The 17,288-nt window shown below is 43.2% G+C and overlaps 1 protein-coding gene across 4 annotated transcripts in view; it reads left to right on the forward strand.

The window, feature by feature from the left end:
• The window catches only part of KDM2B (lysine demethylase 2B), a 110,980-nt gene that overhangs the window by 15,389 nt on the left and 78,303 nt on the right, over positions 1 to 17,288 (forward strand). For all 4 annotated transcript variants that reach the window (XM_064392504.1, XM_064392501.1, XM_064392502.1 and 1 more), the window contains 2 exons: positions 14,479 to 14,657; positions 16,458 to 16,564. In XM_064392504.1, the coding sequence (XP_064248574.1) occupies positions 14,479 to 14,657; positions 16,458 to 16,564 (286 nt within the window). The remainder of the gene's footprint in view (positions 1 to 14,478; positions 14,658 to 16,457; positions 16,565 to 17,288) is intronic.

The following is a 17,288-nucleotide window of genomic DNA, read 5'->3' on the forward strand; positions in this document are numbered from 1 at the left end:
AAAAAAGCCCTGAATATCTGGCAGAAAATGTTTGGGAAGTAGGGTGGGAAGTGTTATTTGGTGGTCAGTCTGCATTAAATTAGAAAATAAACTCCTAAATTTTATGGATTTCCTAAATACCTGCATGTGCACATTTGCAGAAAGAAACCCCTTTTTGCTGTGGGGGAGCCTTGTGCACAAACCCTGTAATTATGTGGACCCTCTTGCAGTTTTCTGAACTTGTTCCATGGCTGATAAACTCCATTTCTGTCTCTGAGGCTGCTGGAGCTGAGGGGCTGACGTTGAGATGTTTTGGAACAGCGTAGTGTTGCATAACAACAGTGTTTTTCCTGTATAACAGTCAAAGTGTGGGAGTTGCATTTCCTCAAGACTGATGTCCTTTGAAGTATTAGGGGGTGGAGATTCCTGTGTACATGGCCAGCAAAGCGGGAGGATATTTATAAATAAAATTACATTTATGAAACAATAGAGCAGAAATAACATTTGTCATTAACTTTGACATTAAGCTGAATGTAAGAGCGTGCCTGCTCACAGCTGGATCAGCAATCCCTGAGCCTGCTCTTGGCCAGATATCACCTCATGGCTGCTTTTACATCATGTTTGGGCAAAATCCCTTTGTGCTGAGCCCATAATGTGCTCCAGAACATTGTCACCTGCCCTTTTTATAATACAGCTGATGACTTTTGGCATCACAGGTGGAAACTTTGATTCAAAAGATCTAAAATATCTGGGAAATGAACTGTAAATTGTACCTGAAAATTCACAGGTCTTGTGGCAAATCGTTTTTCTCGCTGTGGAATTTGTGCTGGGTGGAACAGCCACATTGACACTGAGAGCACATGGGGGAATTCCTGTCTGCATGCCAAATTTTAAAATTATCTACTCATTATTTCTGGAAACACTAGTGAGCATCTTCTTAGAGCATGTTATTGCTGATATTTTTTTCTAGTTTTATGTTGCATGTGCTACACTCACTAATGTTCAAATAAAGGACATAAAAAGTCTTGTTTTATTAACATCTCCTGTCACTGGACATGTTGATATGTCATAGCAGATCCCTCAGATCTTCCTGAACCCCCAGGTTTGCATTTCCAATGCGTGGTATTTTGAAAACTTATTCAATCCTTTGCTGAACCTGGGGAGGGAAGGATGTTTGGTGAATGTGAAATGGAATGATCAAAACTCTGCATCTGATTGTGTGTGGGAGTCAATAGAGAGAGAACACAGTCTGGAAAATGTTGTTGGCTTTTTAAGTGCTCATCATCATAGTTTGCTGGTGCTTTTTAAGCCTCTCATTTCTTCTCTTTTCTTCTCTGAATCAGGGGAAGCACATTTGTTACAGAACCCTTTAAGGACATGGTGCTGGCTTGTTCCAAAGCACATAAATTCCATGGGAAGTTAATGAGCCTTTGGTCCCAAACTCTGCTGAATTCTTACTTTCTATTTCTAATGTGACTGTTGTACCATCTTCACAGGGGAGAACCTAGAAGTCACAGGGAAATAACAAAAGCTTTTAAATCTCCCTTTGAAAACTCTGCTCTGTGGCAATAATGAGAATTAAAAAAGGACGGGTTGTATGTTTTTTTTGTTTACTTGAGCTTAAGTGTCTATTTTTTAGTCTTTTGTCAGACTTCCAAAGAAACATTGACATTGCTTGATGGATTTTTCTGTTTTCCTGGCTTAAAAAAATGCAGCAACCAGCTGTAATTCAGTTTGGTGATGTTCATGACCTCCTGTTTCTGACACGAGTGCACCCATGTGCAATGTGTGTGCATGAAACACTGCCCTACAGTAGCTTTACTTTCCAGAGGCAGACTCCCACCTCCATCCAAACCTTATCCTGGGTGTCTGTAAAACCTGAGCTGATGGACTAATTTCAGCAGTTGGAAATGTCTCATCTCTGAAATGGCTGTGAGCCAAGAATACAAATGGAGAAGTGGAAAGGAATTCCTGGCCTGCTCAGGAGCTTGAGACAACTCTTGAAAGATGTAAAGCTCTGTTGTAATTTAATAACTCTTAAGCTTTGTAATTTCATTGCATAAGGTAGATTTGATTGCTAATTCTGAAGGGCAGAATGTCACTGTCACCTCTTCATAAGCTGATTTAAAATTTGATTGAGGGTCATTGGCTCTCTTAGAGTGTCCTTAAACATCTGTCACATCTGCACAAAAACCTTGGTGGCATTTCTGCAGGGGTGCCTGTCATAGATGGGCAGAACAGCAAAAGTGTATTTTCCCAGATTGTCAGCTCCACTCTCACCTGTGGGAGAGTTTTATGCCAGGTGCTCTGCAGAGCAAGGGGAACTGCTCCCCTGGGGCTGAGCAAGGAGAAAGGTGACTGCCTGCTGAAAGCCAGGGCTTCCCTGGTCACTGTGGACCCTCTCCAGCCTCTGCCACTCCTGAATTCAAGGACTGAAAGCAGTCATTTGTTTGTGTTTGATGTGAGAAAACCAAAGCATTCCATTTTGTCATTTGTTTGAATTTTGTCTTTATATTGTCCTTCATGGACGTCACACAACCTGAAGCTGGCAGCTCTGCATACTTTGGGAAGCTGTGAACCATGTAAGGGAGAGAGAAAGAGGAAGTGCTCATGGATGTGTGCCTCAGTCTATCACTCAGCTCCTTGCTCTTTCTCTGATTACTTCTTTTTATTGGGTTTTTTTTAGAGGTTTTCTTGGGTCACCATGGGTTGAATTTAGAGGAGTATCTGCTTTTCTGTGGCTTCTGCAGTGCCTGCCCCCGTGACTCTGCACTGCCTTTGTCTCCCTGGGTTGTCCCAGTCTGCCCAGGAGCTCTGTGGGTAGGGGTGCAGACCTTGCACGAGCACAGTGTCCCTCTCTAAACAGTACTGGCCAGTCTGGATGTATTTGCATTTATTTCTAATTTTTAGCTGAGCTATTTCAGTTTGCTTGCCACAGGCCCACAGTCTAAGGCTATTGAATCCCAGCTTTTGCACCCACACCTAAGTAAAGTAAATAAAAAACTAAATGAATGGAAGTGGTGCTGGGACTGTGATGTGCACCACCTCTTCCCTCTCTGGGCTGCTGTAGCTTTGCGTGCCAGGGTAGGAATTTGTTGTGAACCCCCAAAGTGGAGCTTGCAATCCCAGCAGGTGGCAAAAGGGGAGATTTCAAACATGCTGAGGATTGTAAGAAAGAAAAGAGACTTTGGGTTATTGTGATCTCTGGGCTGAAGAGGTTAAAGTTGTGACCACAGCGGTCACTTCTGTAGGATCAGCAGCATTGTCCTATGGAATTCACCGTGCCCAGCCAGGCATTGTATCAGTGGGAACAGTGCAAGTACAGGACTTAGACTATTCATGGGGTGGTCTAACAACTGACATCAACTCTCTGATTGATTTTATTTAACTAACTCACTACGGGTTTATTTATAGAATTAAAAAAAAAAAGTGTAAGAGCAGCAGAGGATGTGTCATCAGTCATGCAGTTTGCTGTTAAAATTTGATGCTGTGGACTGGACTGGGCCCTGATGCTCATAAGTGTAGGAAATATTTGGTTGCTGTGTTCACAAACTGCATTGAAAGTCTTTGATGTATAAAGAATCCAAGAAAAGTTGAAAGCAGCAAAGCTTTAATTGTGATACAATTTGTGCATTGAGGTATGGCAGTAAAGAGCAAATACAAGCAAGCTCCAGTAACTGTTGTAAAGACCAATCTTCATCTGCCCAAGGAGGTGATGCACAAGATGTGACCTAATAGATCATTTCAATATTTGATTCCTGTGATTCTGTCAAATCCCTAAAGACCTGGCAGCAGGCTTTGATCTCAAGACAAAGGGTGAAAGGAAAACCATGGCTCTACATATCCTGTTGCTTTCTTTGGTGGGAGTAGCTGAAGAAATACTTGATTATTGCTGGGATTTGCCTTCTCATTAGAAACACCAAAAGAACAGGAGCTGAGCCAAAAATTTCAGTTGCAAATTGACTGTTTAAAGAAATATGTGTGAAGGTCTCTGCCTCAACTCTGAGTTTATAATCATGGTGTCAGTGGAGCAAGATAATAGAATAAGTTACATCATTAAATCCCTGATATTTTCAAGGGAAAAGTCCTGTAAGTGCAGGGGGGCTTGGCACTGCAAGTGCAGGTCAGCCTTCCCTCATGCTGCTGACAATTTCTGGAGGAGATGCTGTGTGCTGTTACACATCTGCTCATGGTTTATTCACTAAGTGCATCACAGTGCACTGAAGTGAGGATCTGAACTTTCACTAACATCAGTGGATGAAATCAGGCCTGCAAAGGAGTATTTCTCTGCTGTTTAGATTGTTTTTTTTTCCCACAGGGGAGAGCCTTAAGCAAGATTTGTGAAGTTTGGTATTACAACATTTTCCTCATTCTAGGAGGAACTGCAATTCTGCAGCGTGGTGGTGCACAGTAAAAAGTGTAGTCTTGTTCTCCTAGGTGGGAACCTGGCAGAAAAGTGAAATGATCTGCTAAAATCAGAATTTGGGGAGTCTCAGTTTCTAGTTTTCCTGTAAACTGTAAATGATGTAGTGAATGTAGGAAGCCATGGCCTCTTTGTGCAGAGACTGTGGTGGGGAGGAACAAGTTCCCTGACTAGTTAATGTCAGCAGGCTGATGTAAATAATTTAAATTCAGTTGGGACAGAAAGGATTACTGCCCATCAAATGTACCTAACAGCCATAAGCTACGTGAGGCTCTGCATCTTTCATCCAGCCATTTTTGTTCTCTTAAATACACACACTGCTGTAGTCCCCAGGAAATTCCAGTTAAAATGGGAATATGCATGCCAGGTACTTCACAGAGGGACAAGAAACCCTCCCCCCCCCAGCCCATGCTTCTGGAAGCAGATGATATTGAAAAAGGAATAGAAAGAAATATAAACATTGTAGGTAATAATTATTCTGGCTCTATAAAATGTTTTATATACCTATTAAAAACTGTACACAGGTTTATAGATGTGTACACATACACATGTGCACATTTCATTCAGTACTGAATCAAGAATCACAAGCAGTGTTTCCATGGAAGAGAAAATTGTGGTGCTGGTGGTGACTGCAGGTCAGGTGGGTAAAGGCAGAGGGAGGGCAGGGACTGTGTAAAACACTCCTTTTGCATTAGCATACATTTCTTGTGGTGTGTCTGCACAATGGTCCCCCAGCTGGCTGTGCAAACCTTCAGCTTTTTGTTAGCAGCTACTCAAAAAAGCTGAAAGCAAATCAGAGAAGTGTCCCTGAGTAGCTGCTTCCTAGTGATTTTTTGCTTCATTCCTCCTGCGTGTTTGCTGCTCCTCTCAAAATGATCTGTTCTGAAAATTGTATCATGGTTGAATTCACATCCAACTACAAAGCAAGTCGAGAGGCTCGTAGTGTGGTCTGCGGGCAAGTAGGGGAAATTTTGTCTTAATCAATGTACAGTTCTCCATCCTGTGAAAGAAAATTAGCCTTGTAGATACAAAAGAAGGACAAAGCAGCCACACACTGCAGCTCAGAAAACTTTCCATCATTTCTGCTGAATAGGGACCCAGTGTTGCTTTTTCTATAGAGCAACGCTCCATTTGTTTCAAGGAAGTTGTGAAATTGGAGACTGAGAGGAGTTAGGAGGGAGGCTCATTAGAGAGGCTCTGTTGTAAGGAGCACTTCCCAAAATTAAACTGGCTGCTCAAAGGAAGTGCAAAAGTCTGCCCCCAGACTTGCATCTAAGTCTTGATTAAGATGTATGGTTCTCCCCTGGTGTGGGGATTTGTCCTGTGAATGGGAATGCCACGTTGGGAAGAGCAGAAGAGCTGAGTCAGGAGTCATTAACTGCTGTGTCTCCAGGGGTCTTGTGTGGAGGGACAAGGAGGAAGCAGTGAGGTCTGTGCTCTGCTCTGGGACCCAAATAATGCATTTTTCAAAACACACTGGACCAGGCTCTTCTAGGGGAGAGGAGTCATCACTGATCTCATGGGAGGGGAGGTACTTGGATGAAATATTTCCATTCATTGCAAGATTTCTCTTATTTCTCACTGGGGTTTTGTGCCTCACTGGGTGATCTGTGCCTGGCTTGCACTCTGAGTTCTGCTTTTTTGCTTTTCATGTGAGTGGGACTGTTGGAATATTAAGAAAACTGAGTTAAAGAAACATCCGTAGTTTGGAAGGCCAATGTCTGTGTAATTTTATACCAACTTGTGAACCTGTTCCTCAGGCTGTGAGAATTCCAACTGAGGGTTCCTCAGCCTCTGCACCCTGCAGGTCACACCCTGAGTTCATCAAGGGACTCAGATCAACAAGAGACCTACGTGTGTCTGACAGCTGAGAGGAGCAGGGGAGCCAAGAGCACCTTGCAGCAGGAGACAAGGATGGCTGCCTGCAGGAGGAGGCTGAACTGGGATGTTCCTCACAAGTGACTGTAAAATAATTACATGTCACTGCTATTCCCATTGATCTGAGGCTAAAACCACAAAACCTGTGTTTTCAGGGAGCTGGGTTATGTACCTGCCTACAAACTTTCCAAAGGGAAAAATGGAGAATCAGAAAGCAACTTTCATCAGGGCCCCACTGATTTGTCTCAGATGTTATTCAGAAACATGTGTTTGAGATCCAGTCCATAAAAATAAATTGTTTCCTCCGTCATGTTGTTTTGTGACCAAAGCTTGTTTTTAAAACTTGCACTATTTTTAAAAAATGCTTAGTTTTTAAAGTCAAGCTCCAAATTGCTCACAGTCATGCTGTCGGGCCTGTCAGCATGCTTCATGCTCTAAACTGGGAAATGTGCTAAGTCAGGCCTAAAATCAGCAAATAAATATTACCACTGCAAATGATAATTTCCCATGAGTCTGTAAGCTCAGATGGAGTCAAACCAATGGTCTGTCAACAGAGGGGTTTATAAGTACTGTTGGTATGAACTGGACAGACTCCTAGCTGCTGCATTTATTTTTAAATTTGAGTACTGCAAAGAGGAAACATCTGGACAATAAAAGGAAAATAAAATAAAATATAATGTGCTATTTCATTGAAATGATTGATTCCAATTCTGTCTAGCAGGTTTCTCTTTCCAAAGTACAGCACTGGAGGTTTATTGGCTCATCCTTTTGTCTTTGTGCCTTTTTCTTTCTTTTCCCTTGAGCGACCTCTCCTGTTTTCTCTGTATCCCTCTTTCCTTGAGGAGTGCTGTACTGTACAGAACTTGTTTTACCCCCTAATTCCATAGAAGTTTGTGAGGAAGTGCAGGTAAATCCTTCCAGACTCGAGCAGATGTTCTTAGGATACTCTTCCCAGCCATGAACCAATAGTGACAGAGAGAGCAGCACACTTTGCTGTAAACAGGACCAGTAGGACTTTACAGGTGGGGTTTTTTGTTTCCCATGGAATCTGTCCCTTCTTTGTGGGACACCAGCAGTCCCAAATGTCAATCAGCCAGCCTGATGTGATTTCTGACCTCCTCCACGTTAGCCCAGGAAGAATTACAAAGTTGTGGAGCTGCACTGTGTTCTCTCCTGGGCAGAATTAAAATTAGTAACTAGACAGCAAAGTTTCTAAATGGTTTTTTTTTCAAGTGAAGGTTCCATTAGTGATTTTCCTACAGTCTGAGGGCTCTAATTTGTTGAAAATTGAAGTGGTTTGTAGCAGCTCTGAAGGAACCCTTTGGGACTTGGGCATCCACCAGTGTTAAGGTGGAGAAGTGCATAAATAAAGTGGAAATCTCTGTCTATTAAAGTGTTGTATTGCAGACTGTCAGAGGATGTTGCTTCATTTAACACTCACTGGTTTTGTGCCTCTTAAACAGCTCATTGTTTAAGAAGAAAAGCTGCAGTCTGTAATAGCAGGAGGGAGCTGGGGCTGTGGTTGGTGTCACTGTGGGTTTTCCCCCAGTGCTGCCTGCACATCCTTCCCCTGATCTTTGTGGAGCTGTGCTGGGGAGTAGGCAGGGAGCTGACCCTGCTTAAAAAAATTATTTAAGCCTCATCAATTTCTTGAGTATTGGTGAACAGTTTGTATCATGAAACCAGGACCCAGGGCAGACAGAGGTTAAAACTTACCCAGAGTTCCTGATAGACTGGAAATAGAAACTTCTCCCTCTAATACCAACACCAGGCTCTGGTGCCAGACCATCCCTCTGTCATCTAAACTGGCCTCTGGCTTTGCTGCTGCTGCCTGTTATGTGACATGGGGAAGTGTCTCTGCTCCTTGTGCTCCCTGTTGCAGCCAACAATTTGCTTTCTTTGCCACACCAATTAGGCAACTCTAAATTGGCATCCTGCTCATTTTCTTCCTTCTCTCCTCACTTCTGGCATTGCTCTCCCATCCCCTCCTGTGTGCTGGCACAGGCTTTTCTCTTTCTCGTAGTGAGGTGGTTCAGGAAGTTGAACCAACAGAAAACTCACGCTGTCTTTCTCCCTTGCAGAAAGGTGGAGGAATACATATACATATATTATTTTTATATTATTTTGGTGCTTGTTTAGCTCTAACCAGTGCTGGGCTAAGCTGTAGTGGACATAGCCTTCCACCTCTGTCATAAGTTTCCTCTGGGGCTCTGTGCATCAGAAGTGCCAGGTGAGTGAGCTTTGAACCATGATTAGGGCTTCTGTGTAATAAAATAAATAAAAAGAAGGCATTTGATGCTCTCTCATTATGCCTTTTTAATTTTTTTTTCTCCTAGAAGTAAAAATGAAATATTATAACACTCACTTGCCTATGTTTAGCACGTCCGCTGACTTGCCATTTTGGAAGTAGAACCAGTTCTATTTTTAGAGCTGAACTTCCTGTTTGAGCTCTCTTTAACTTTGTCCTTTGCCTAACACAGGCAAACTCTTAAAAAAAAAAAAAGTTAAACTGGGACAGTTTTGCTAAAAACAGTCATGTTCATGTCCAGATATAAACAGCAATAAATCTGCTTTGAATGAACATTACAACAAAAATACAACCTCCAAGAGAATGTATTTCCATGATGTCAGGACATGAAAGTGAAATTGAAGTGATGTGTTGGTGTAGTCGGGCATCTCAAAGCCTCTGTCTGCAGGTGGATTTAAAGATGAATTCTCCATGTGGAAAAACCAAGCAGAACAGCTGTTTTAGAATAACTCCCTGTAGTCACACTGTGTTTCTGCAATAAGCATCTTCTGCTTTAGCTCATCCAGACTAAAAATGAGCTGTCTTGTTTTGGAGTGATCCCACCCAAAATCCTAAATATTTTATGGTAGTTGTTAGCTTTACTGCAATAATATACTTTATTTCACAACTACCTTCAAGTTTGTGCCTTTACCTAAAATATATATATTAATACCAGCATGTTTTGGGGGTTTGATGCAATCATAGCTATATATTTCTTCAGATGTTCTCATGAGTGTAGGTACAAGATGTGTGGGGGTGTTGCAAGACTTTGACACCTTCAGATACCCTTCAGACCAGAGGGGAGCTGCAGCATTGCTGGTACAAATGTTGATTAGTAATGTGAGAGTAGTTGAAGGTCTTCTTCCATTTCCTAATTGCCAAGTATGAGGGAAATCAAGGTTTCCTCATTATGGGCTGATGATGAGGCTTCAGAGGACTGAAAGGTTATAATTTTTATAACATTTTTCTGTATTGTTACTGTTAGATATATTTTATGTTGAGACATTTTAGGAAATTATTAATGGTCTTAAAATAAATTGGATAGATAAATAAACCATAAGATTTTCACCAAAGTTATATCCCATCCCACTTTTCTTGGACCTGGTATTATTTTTCTTTCAATAATTGTTGTGTGCTCTGTGTTTTCAGCCACCTGGAGTTTGCTTATACTACAGGTTAATGCATTGGAATACTGTATAAAAATTAGAAGTAAAATGCTTCTTTGTATAAGGAATTTTTTCACTGAAGCTTCAAGGAATCACTAAAAATGATGACTTGGGTAGGTGTAAGGATACTGATTAATTCCATAGAATTCCACTAAAACACACGATGTGCCCGAGCCCCTTTCTCCATGGCAGCCCTGCAGCACTGGGGCCGGAGGGGCTCCCGGGCTGTCCTGCACACATTTTGTGGTGTGCCAACAGCTCCTCCCGCGGCTCCTCGCACTTCGGCTCTTTGATATCAAATGATGAAGCCCAGAAGGGGCCGCAGGGGAAGGGTCGTGTCAGGGCACCTTTACCCCTCCGCGAGGAGGAGGAGGAGATGCTGTGACCCCGCTGAGAGGCTCCGGCAGGGCCGGACTGGCGCTGGGCACAGAGGCTGCCCCAGAGCCCTGCACAGGGGCCCTGGGGCTCCGGGGAAGGGCTGGGCGAGGAGCCGTGGGGAGAGCTCCGTGCGGGTCCGGGCTCGCTTCCCTTTGTTCTTCTGTGCCCTCTGCTGGCACTCGGAGCGATGGGATCGGGACGCGCCTCTCGGTTTGTTGTACCCTCGCTCTGAAATGCAGGGAATGTCGGGAATAGCTCCACTTGAGTGAGGACTTTCTGCTCGGATTCACATCCCTCCCAGTTAGCAGGGATATCATAATAGTCTCCCGTGGGCAGCAGAAGAATACGTGCTTCCAGCTCCGGGAGCTCCGGGGGGATTAACTGGGATGCAAGTCAAAGCCTCAGTCTTTAGGTACAATTAACCCGCTAGCGAGGCTGGCAGATTTCCTGAGGCTCTGCCAAAAATCCTGCTTTACAAACCAAGGATTTTTTCCTCATAAGAAGCATAAAGATTAGGCAGGAGCAGCGGGCCGGTCCCTCGGCGTTGGAGGTTGGTTTCTGGTTGTCAACACTATAATGTACCTTCAGCACAGATCTCAATTCAGCCACAGAGGGTTAAAATAATTCCCCAAGGTAGCTTTATCCTCTTAATGGACAGGCTTGATAATCATTCTTACAGAAAGGACATTTCCTCTTTCCTCTGATGTGGGGGAGTTGCACCTTTTCCTGCTGGTGCTGTGCTGGAGAGGAGACCACAGCCTAGAAAACTCTGGTGTCATTTGCAGCTCTGATTCACACCTCCTGAGCATTTCTCATACTCTGCTGTGTGGTTCATGTTTGCATTGCTTCCACTGCTCCAAATATCCATGCTAAATCCACATCATGGAAAAGCATGGGCCGTGCTGAAGGCTGGAGTCTGGCAGCCTGGATAACCTGAAGCTCACACAGGGGAAGGCAGTGCTTCACTTGTTAGAAATAAAAATGGCAGCTTTGGACAACAGAGGATGTGATTATAGTCCCAGCATTTCCCATTCCCTGTTCCCTCTCTGGAAAATTGTTAAAATATTTTATATGTGAAGGGAAGTGTGGGTGCAAACTCTGCAGGGGAGATCAACGAGGAATTTGCTGAATGATTTCAGAGCTGGAGCCCATCATTCCATCATTCCCAAAGTGTGTGGGGTGGGCTTGGTGGGCTGTGATTTGGGGAATCCTTTGCTGGTGCAGGGAAGATGCCTGTGCAGCCTTCATTCCTGGAGGGCAGCTCTCTCTCTGACAAGGAGACAAGGTTTGCTTCCCTGCTGCTCTTGTTTTACCAAGAAGCCCCGAAGACCCACTCTCTGCACCAAACCAACTTGTCCAGGGTGGGCAGTGGGAGGCAGGGACCCTGCACAAGTAGTTTTTTCCTCCAGATGTTAATTTCATTTCTATGTGAAAAAAAAAAATATTACAGCATATAGAAATGCTGTACAATTCAATCTATGAGAATCTTTACAGTGTCTGGGTTATTAGGCCTCTAAATAAAGGGAACTGATATTATATATGCTATTGTCACCTTAATTCTAATGGGGATTTTACTAATACATGGGCTGCAGTAACCTGATATGTTTTTAAGGTTTTAAGCAAAGCATAGTTCTCCTGTAGCTCATATTGATGGATTTTTTTTTTCCAACTTACATCCCTGCAATTGATTCTTCTGTCTCCTTCTTGCTGTTGTCTGTTCCTCTTGTCAGAGATGGCACTAGCTTGTTTCTTAGTTACTGTCTTTGTCATCCTTTGGGGATTCACTTGTGCTCCATGAGCAAGCAGCAGGAGAGGAAGATGTTTCTTTAGGCTGTAAAATCCCCCAGCATCTCCACTCTGCCTGAGTCACATCTGCTGCCAGAGAGGAAGCAGTGCCTCTTAATCCCACACTGCCCATTCCAGAGCTCTGCTGGAAAAACATCCAGGGAAGTCAAGGGTGAAGTGGTGCACACTGAAGCTTCCCCTGCCAGCAGAGAGAGACTCTGCCAGGGCTCCAGGTGCCCGTTAATCCATGTCCAGTGGGTGGTGAGCTGAAGTGAGGGACAGCTGGGAAACAGGGTGAGAGGCTGCCAGGGTCACTGAGGTCCTGCTGGGACCTGCTGGGCTGCCCCAGGCTTGGCTGAAGGGGGTCCCTGCTTGGAGAACACAGTGACAGTGTGATCAGGCCATGCCTAGGAAGTGGTTAACAGAAATGGATCATGATAAAATGTGTGTGGAGCTGCTCAGAAATCCAGCCTGACCTGAGATCTCTCAGCCTGCCATCACTTTTTGGAGCCTCTGTGTGCTTCTTTCCCTTGCTCTTTTCTCTCCTAGATGATATTTTTTCACCTTGTACTAGGAACAGGAGATAGAAGAAAGAGCTGAATTTTTTCAGGACAGAAGAGATAAAGCTGGCAGGGAGCCAGAGCTGCTGTGCAGTGGGCAGTGAACACCAGGATGTGAACCTCTAATTATACATCTCAAATTCTGTGAGCAGTACTCCAAGAATCATTATGTATAGGCTTGTTTGACAGTACTGTGGCTTAAGAGAAAAACATCCCCTCAAATTACTCTTTAATTTGGAAGTCAAGAGATTATCAATTCAAATCTTAAGCTCTTCTGCCTGTAATTGATAATCGTGTTCATTTAACAAACCTGCTATTGAACTGCTCCTCATACTCTTAATTCATCAGGTAACTGCTGATTTTTCTTTTGGAAAGGATAATTGAGAGGCTCTACAAGGTTGCTTCCAGCAAAGCTGAGATCAGACCTAAACTGAAATGTGGCAAATCCCAGGCTCAGCCACAGCAGCCCTTCAAATGCAATCTTTCAGTATGTGTGTCCTCAGCCCCTCTGGGTGTAGCCATTGCTTTGATCCCAGGCTCTGGAAGCAGAGATCAGGATGGCTTTCATTAGGGGCCTGTTTAACAGGACTCCACCCCAAGCTGCTAACCTGTGGAATTGAAAAAAGACCATTCCCCTAGATAGTAAAGTTTACAGTTAAAAAAAAAACCACCACAACAAAACCCTCCAACCCATAACTAGATTTTATATATGTTGTTTCAAACTGCAGATGCCAAATGTAAGGACTCTTGTGCTTTTTCCCGCATAACTAAACTCTCCCCATCCTGCCTCAAGGTGGCAACACTCCAGACAGTCCCAAGCCCAGCCCGAGGATGGCCTCCTGTTCCTTGCCCTTGGAATGAGGAGTTTGACTGACAGGCTGCTGGGACTATTCCAGATTTACACTATATACATTTTTCTTTTTGATTTCAAAGCTTTATGGTCTTGAGTTCCTTTGCAGAGTCATTATCACATCTGTCACTGTCATTGCTATCAGGGGCTAAGGATGTTTGTAACGGAGAGCAGCAATCCAGGCTATTACTCCTGCTGAAATACTGCTCCCAAGCACATGATAGACCAGGTGCTGTAATTATTAATAATTCCCTCTGATGGTGCATCGCAGCCCTACATTTTGTATTAATGCAATTTATTTTGAATTATTTCTTTGGCGGTGGAAATTGTTTTGGAGAGATTTTTTGGAAGCATTGCGAGTTTGTTTGCTGGAATCCTCTCCTGGAAATGAGGCATGTCTCTCATGGGCTCCTGTTCACTCACACACAAATGAACTGCTAATTAGGATGATGAAATTGCTGGGAGAGGTGAAACCTTCCAGTTGGCCGAAGAGAAGATTGTGGATTAATCTGTGTAAAGCTGAAGGCTCGACTAAAACTGCTGCTCAACATTCTGGTGCAAATGAGACTTGTATGTCTGCCACTCGAGGAGCTGAAAGTAAGGCTTGTGGTTTTTGTTGAGAGATCCAAAGTGGGGGCTCACTCCTCTATGGCATTTAGTGCTTTCATCCACTGGAATTGGGAATGTTCAGCCGTTTACAGTATCCAGTGATGCAAGGCAGTTTTTGCTCTTTGTGGATAGTTTTTGCACATGAGTAAAAGCATCTTGAGAGACATATGGATGTTTAGAAAATTGCAGTATGATTTGGAGAGCAATTTGTCTTGCCTGCCCCCTGCTACCATATTGTATTACTTCTTCATAGTTTTTAATGTACTTCTGCTCGCATCAATTCACATAAAGGAGAAAACTGCTCTCTCCATCTCAGTGAAGAACCAGGTGACCTGCTCAGTGTCACATTGGGCAAAAAGTCTAGTTCTAAGTTACTTCCTTGCTCACTGAGCTTCTTAGGAGCCATGGAAGGGCTGGTGCTGGTCTCATCCTCTTTTCCTGCAGTCACTGAGAACTGATATATAAAATATATATCTGATACATAAAATAACTCACACACGTGTATGTATATATCCATAAATGAAGGCAAGGCAGATGTTGTGAGACTGCTGCTGTGTTTGCAGGAAGCCGCCGGATCGTGGATGTGATGGATGTGAACACACAGAGGGGAGTTGAGATGAGCATGTCTCAGTTTGTCAGGTACTACGAGACCCCAGAGGCCCAGAGGGAGAAGCTCTACAACGTCATCAGCCTGGAGTTCAGTCACACCAAGCTGGAGAACATTGTCAAGCGCCCCAACGTGGTAAGGGAGCCCCTGGTGATGGGCTTTATTGCAGCTTCTACCCAGAAATAAATCAGGTTTAAACAAGCTGATGGGAAGTGCCCGGTACTCCTGCTCGTTTAGTGTCAGGATCTCATTTTTAGCCAAGTAGAAAGCTGGTCTCCTTGACAGTGGAACTTAATTTACAGGAATTAGGTACCTGATGAGCTGTTAATCATGCAATTTGCACAGATACACAGTTCCTCTCAAGGTATTTAGGGGAAACTTCATCCAAAATTAAATACCTATCTAGTATTTTTCCTCCTCGAAAGAAGCTTAAACTATCAGAAAGCTTGGGCTCATTATATATGAACACTCCTTTTACCCCAAAAAAATGTTCAGGGTGTTCCAAAGCAAAAAAAGTTGGGAACACAATTGTTAAATGTAGAAATGTGTACATAATTAAATCACATAATCACTGCTATGTCAGAATTAGCAGTAGTGGAAGGGGGTAGATTTGTACATACTTTTAAAAGGTAGAGGGCTCTGGTGATTTTATTCCCGATGGAGTCACTGGCATGAAACTGTGATCTTCTTGTAAAGATGATTTCATTTATCTCTGAAATGTAGCCATGCGTTCTGTGCTACTATGTAGCTTGGGTGTAAAACTACAGCTCTATGATGTTTAGTTTTCAAACATTTCTTACCTGATTTCGAAGTCCTCTTCTAGTTACAGCAGCAGGTTTTTTTCCTGCTGGGGACATCTCTTACCCGAGAACACAACAGAAACACCACACTGCTGTCTGAACGGGTCACAAGTAGATGGCAGCTCTAATTGCTGATTTGTAGAAGTAATTCTTAACTAGACTCCTTTGTTCTTTTACACATAGATCACACATTTGAATATTAAACACGTATTTAGAAGTTCATTCAGATTTTTGCCGTCATTCAGACACTTAGCGGGCAATTTGAAGGTGCTCTGGGGAATTTCTTGTGTTCAATTGATCCCGGTTTTCCCAAACAACATTGTGCTCAGCGAGCTTTTAAAACATCTGTGCAAATTTCCTGGGTGCTTAGAAATGAAATACACAGTTAGGTACCTGTTATCACGTGTAAGTGGTTATTTCATAGCTGTTTAAAATAGCCTGAGTGAGTGCACAGTTGTTTGTAAAACCAGGAATATTTAGCTCTCATTGAAAGAGAGATTTGCATTCCCATGGGAGTAGAAGAGAGGGTGTTGTGGAAGCCCAGTACCTAAAGTCAGCTCCTATATATTTGTATAAGATAGCCCCTTGAATCCTGCAGAGTTTTGATCCCGTGTAAGGCAGAAATACCTGATTTAAGTTCCCTGCTGTGCAAACTCTGGGTTGCAATATCAGAATGTGGGAATTATTTCAGAACCAGGGCAGTAAGCAAGTTTTGTTTTCACATACAGTTGTGATATTGACGGAATCAGTCCTATTTCCTCCTTGAAATGCAAGATAATAGCATAGTGTAATCCCTTTTATGTTTGCATTTTAGTGTTCATAAATGCAATTTCTAGGCTGTTGGCTACAAACATGCCACAGACAGTACAAGAGAAGGTGCTCACAGGTGCTCATGAGACAGAATTTGCACTCAGGTAAACTGACTGTAAAACTCTGCTTCCCCCGTGTTTTAAGGGCTTGGATTGTGGTGATGAAATGCTGCACCTTAACAAGGTGAGTGCACAGGACTTTTGCTGAACAGCAAGGTTCTCCCTGTCTGTGAGCATCTGCTGCTGTCACTGGAGGAGTTTCCGCCAACAAGAATATGTCCTACCATGTGTTCAGGAGCTAACAGTTGATTCTGGTGGCCTTTCAGGTGGATTTAGTCGACTGGGTGGATAATATGTGGCCACAGCACTTGAAGGAGAGACAGACGGATGCTACCAATGCTATTTCAGAGATGAAATACCCCAAAGTGAAAAAGTAAGTCTTTAAAAAGCTCTGCTCTTGACTGCCTTAAATAATTTTAACTTTGATGAATACAGTCTTTGAAAAGTGCATTTTTATTTTTCAGTTTTGAGCAACTCTTTTTTGAAAATGGCAGACTGACCTTAAGTAGTAAATTCTCTGCAAGTGCTGCCCAAAGAAATCACATCACACAGATATGTCACACAGTATAGTCAGAGTCCTGCTGCAGGCTGGGCTCAGATCCTGCCCAGGTTCTAAACTGCTAATGACAGACATTATTAGCTGAGAAATGTTTTGTGAAATGAGCTTGAAGTCCATTTTAAATGGGTGTGTGTGACTTCCTAGAAACTCTGTCACTGCCCTTCCTGTCAGTTTGCCTTTCCATTCAGTTTTTCACGGGCAAGATCAAAGACTGGACTGACTGTCCAGGCTCAGGACTTGCTCAGGGCAGGTTTGAGACTGAACACAAGAGAAGTTTGTCCTGGTTCTGCCAATCTCAGCTCTAGGTTTTGAGCAAGCATTGGCTCACTTTGCTTTTTCTTCTGCTTTAATGTCTTCCTTGAAACTTTTTATGTGGTGATTGGAAAAAGGAACTATTTGGGGGCCTCAAAATGTGCACTGCAAGTTTCATGGGAATGAGTACAGCTGAGATAGGGGTTCCTTTAATGATGCAATGACCTGTATGGCTGAGGAACACCAGGTAATCCTGGAAGCCCTTCACTGCTGTTTCTGTTTTATT

The sequence above is a fragment of the Passer domesticus genome, chromosome 17 (assembly GCF_036417665.1).
Source record: "Passer domesticus isolate bPasDom1 chromosome 17, bPasDom1.hap1, whole genome shotgun sequence".
NCBI classification, from domain to species: Eukaryota; Metazoa; Chordata; class Aves; order Passeriformes; family Passeridae; genus Passer; species Passer domesticus.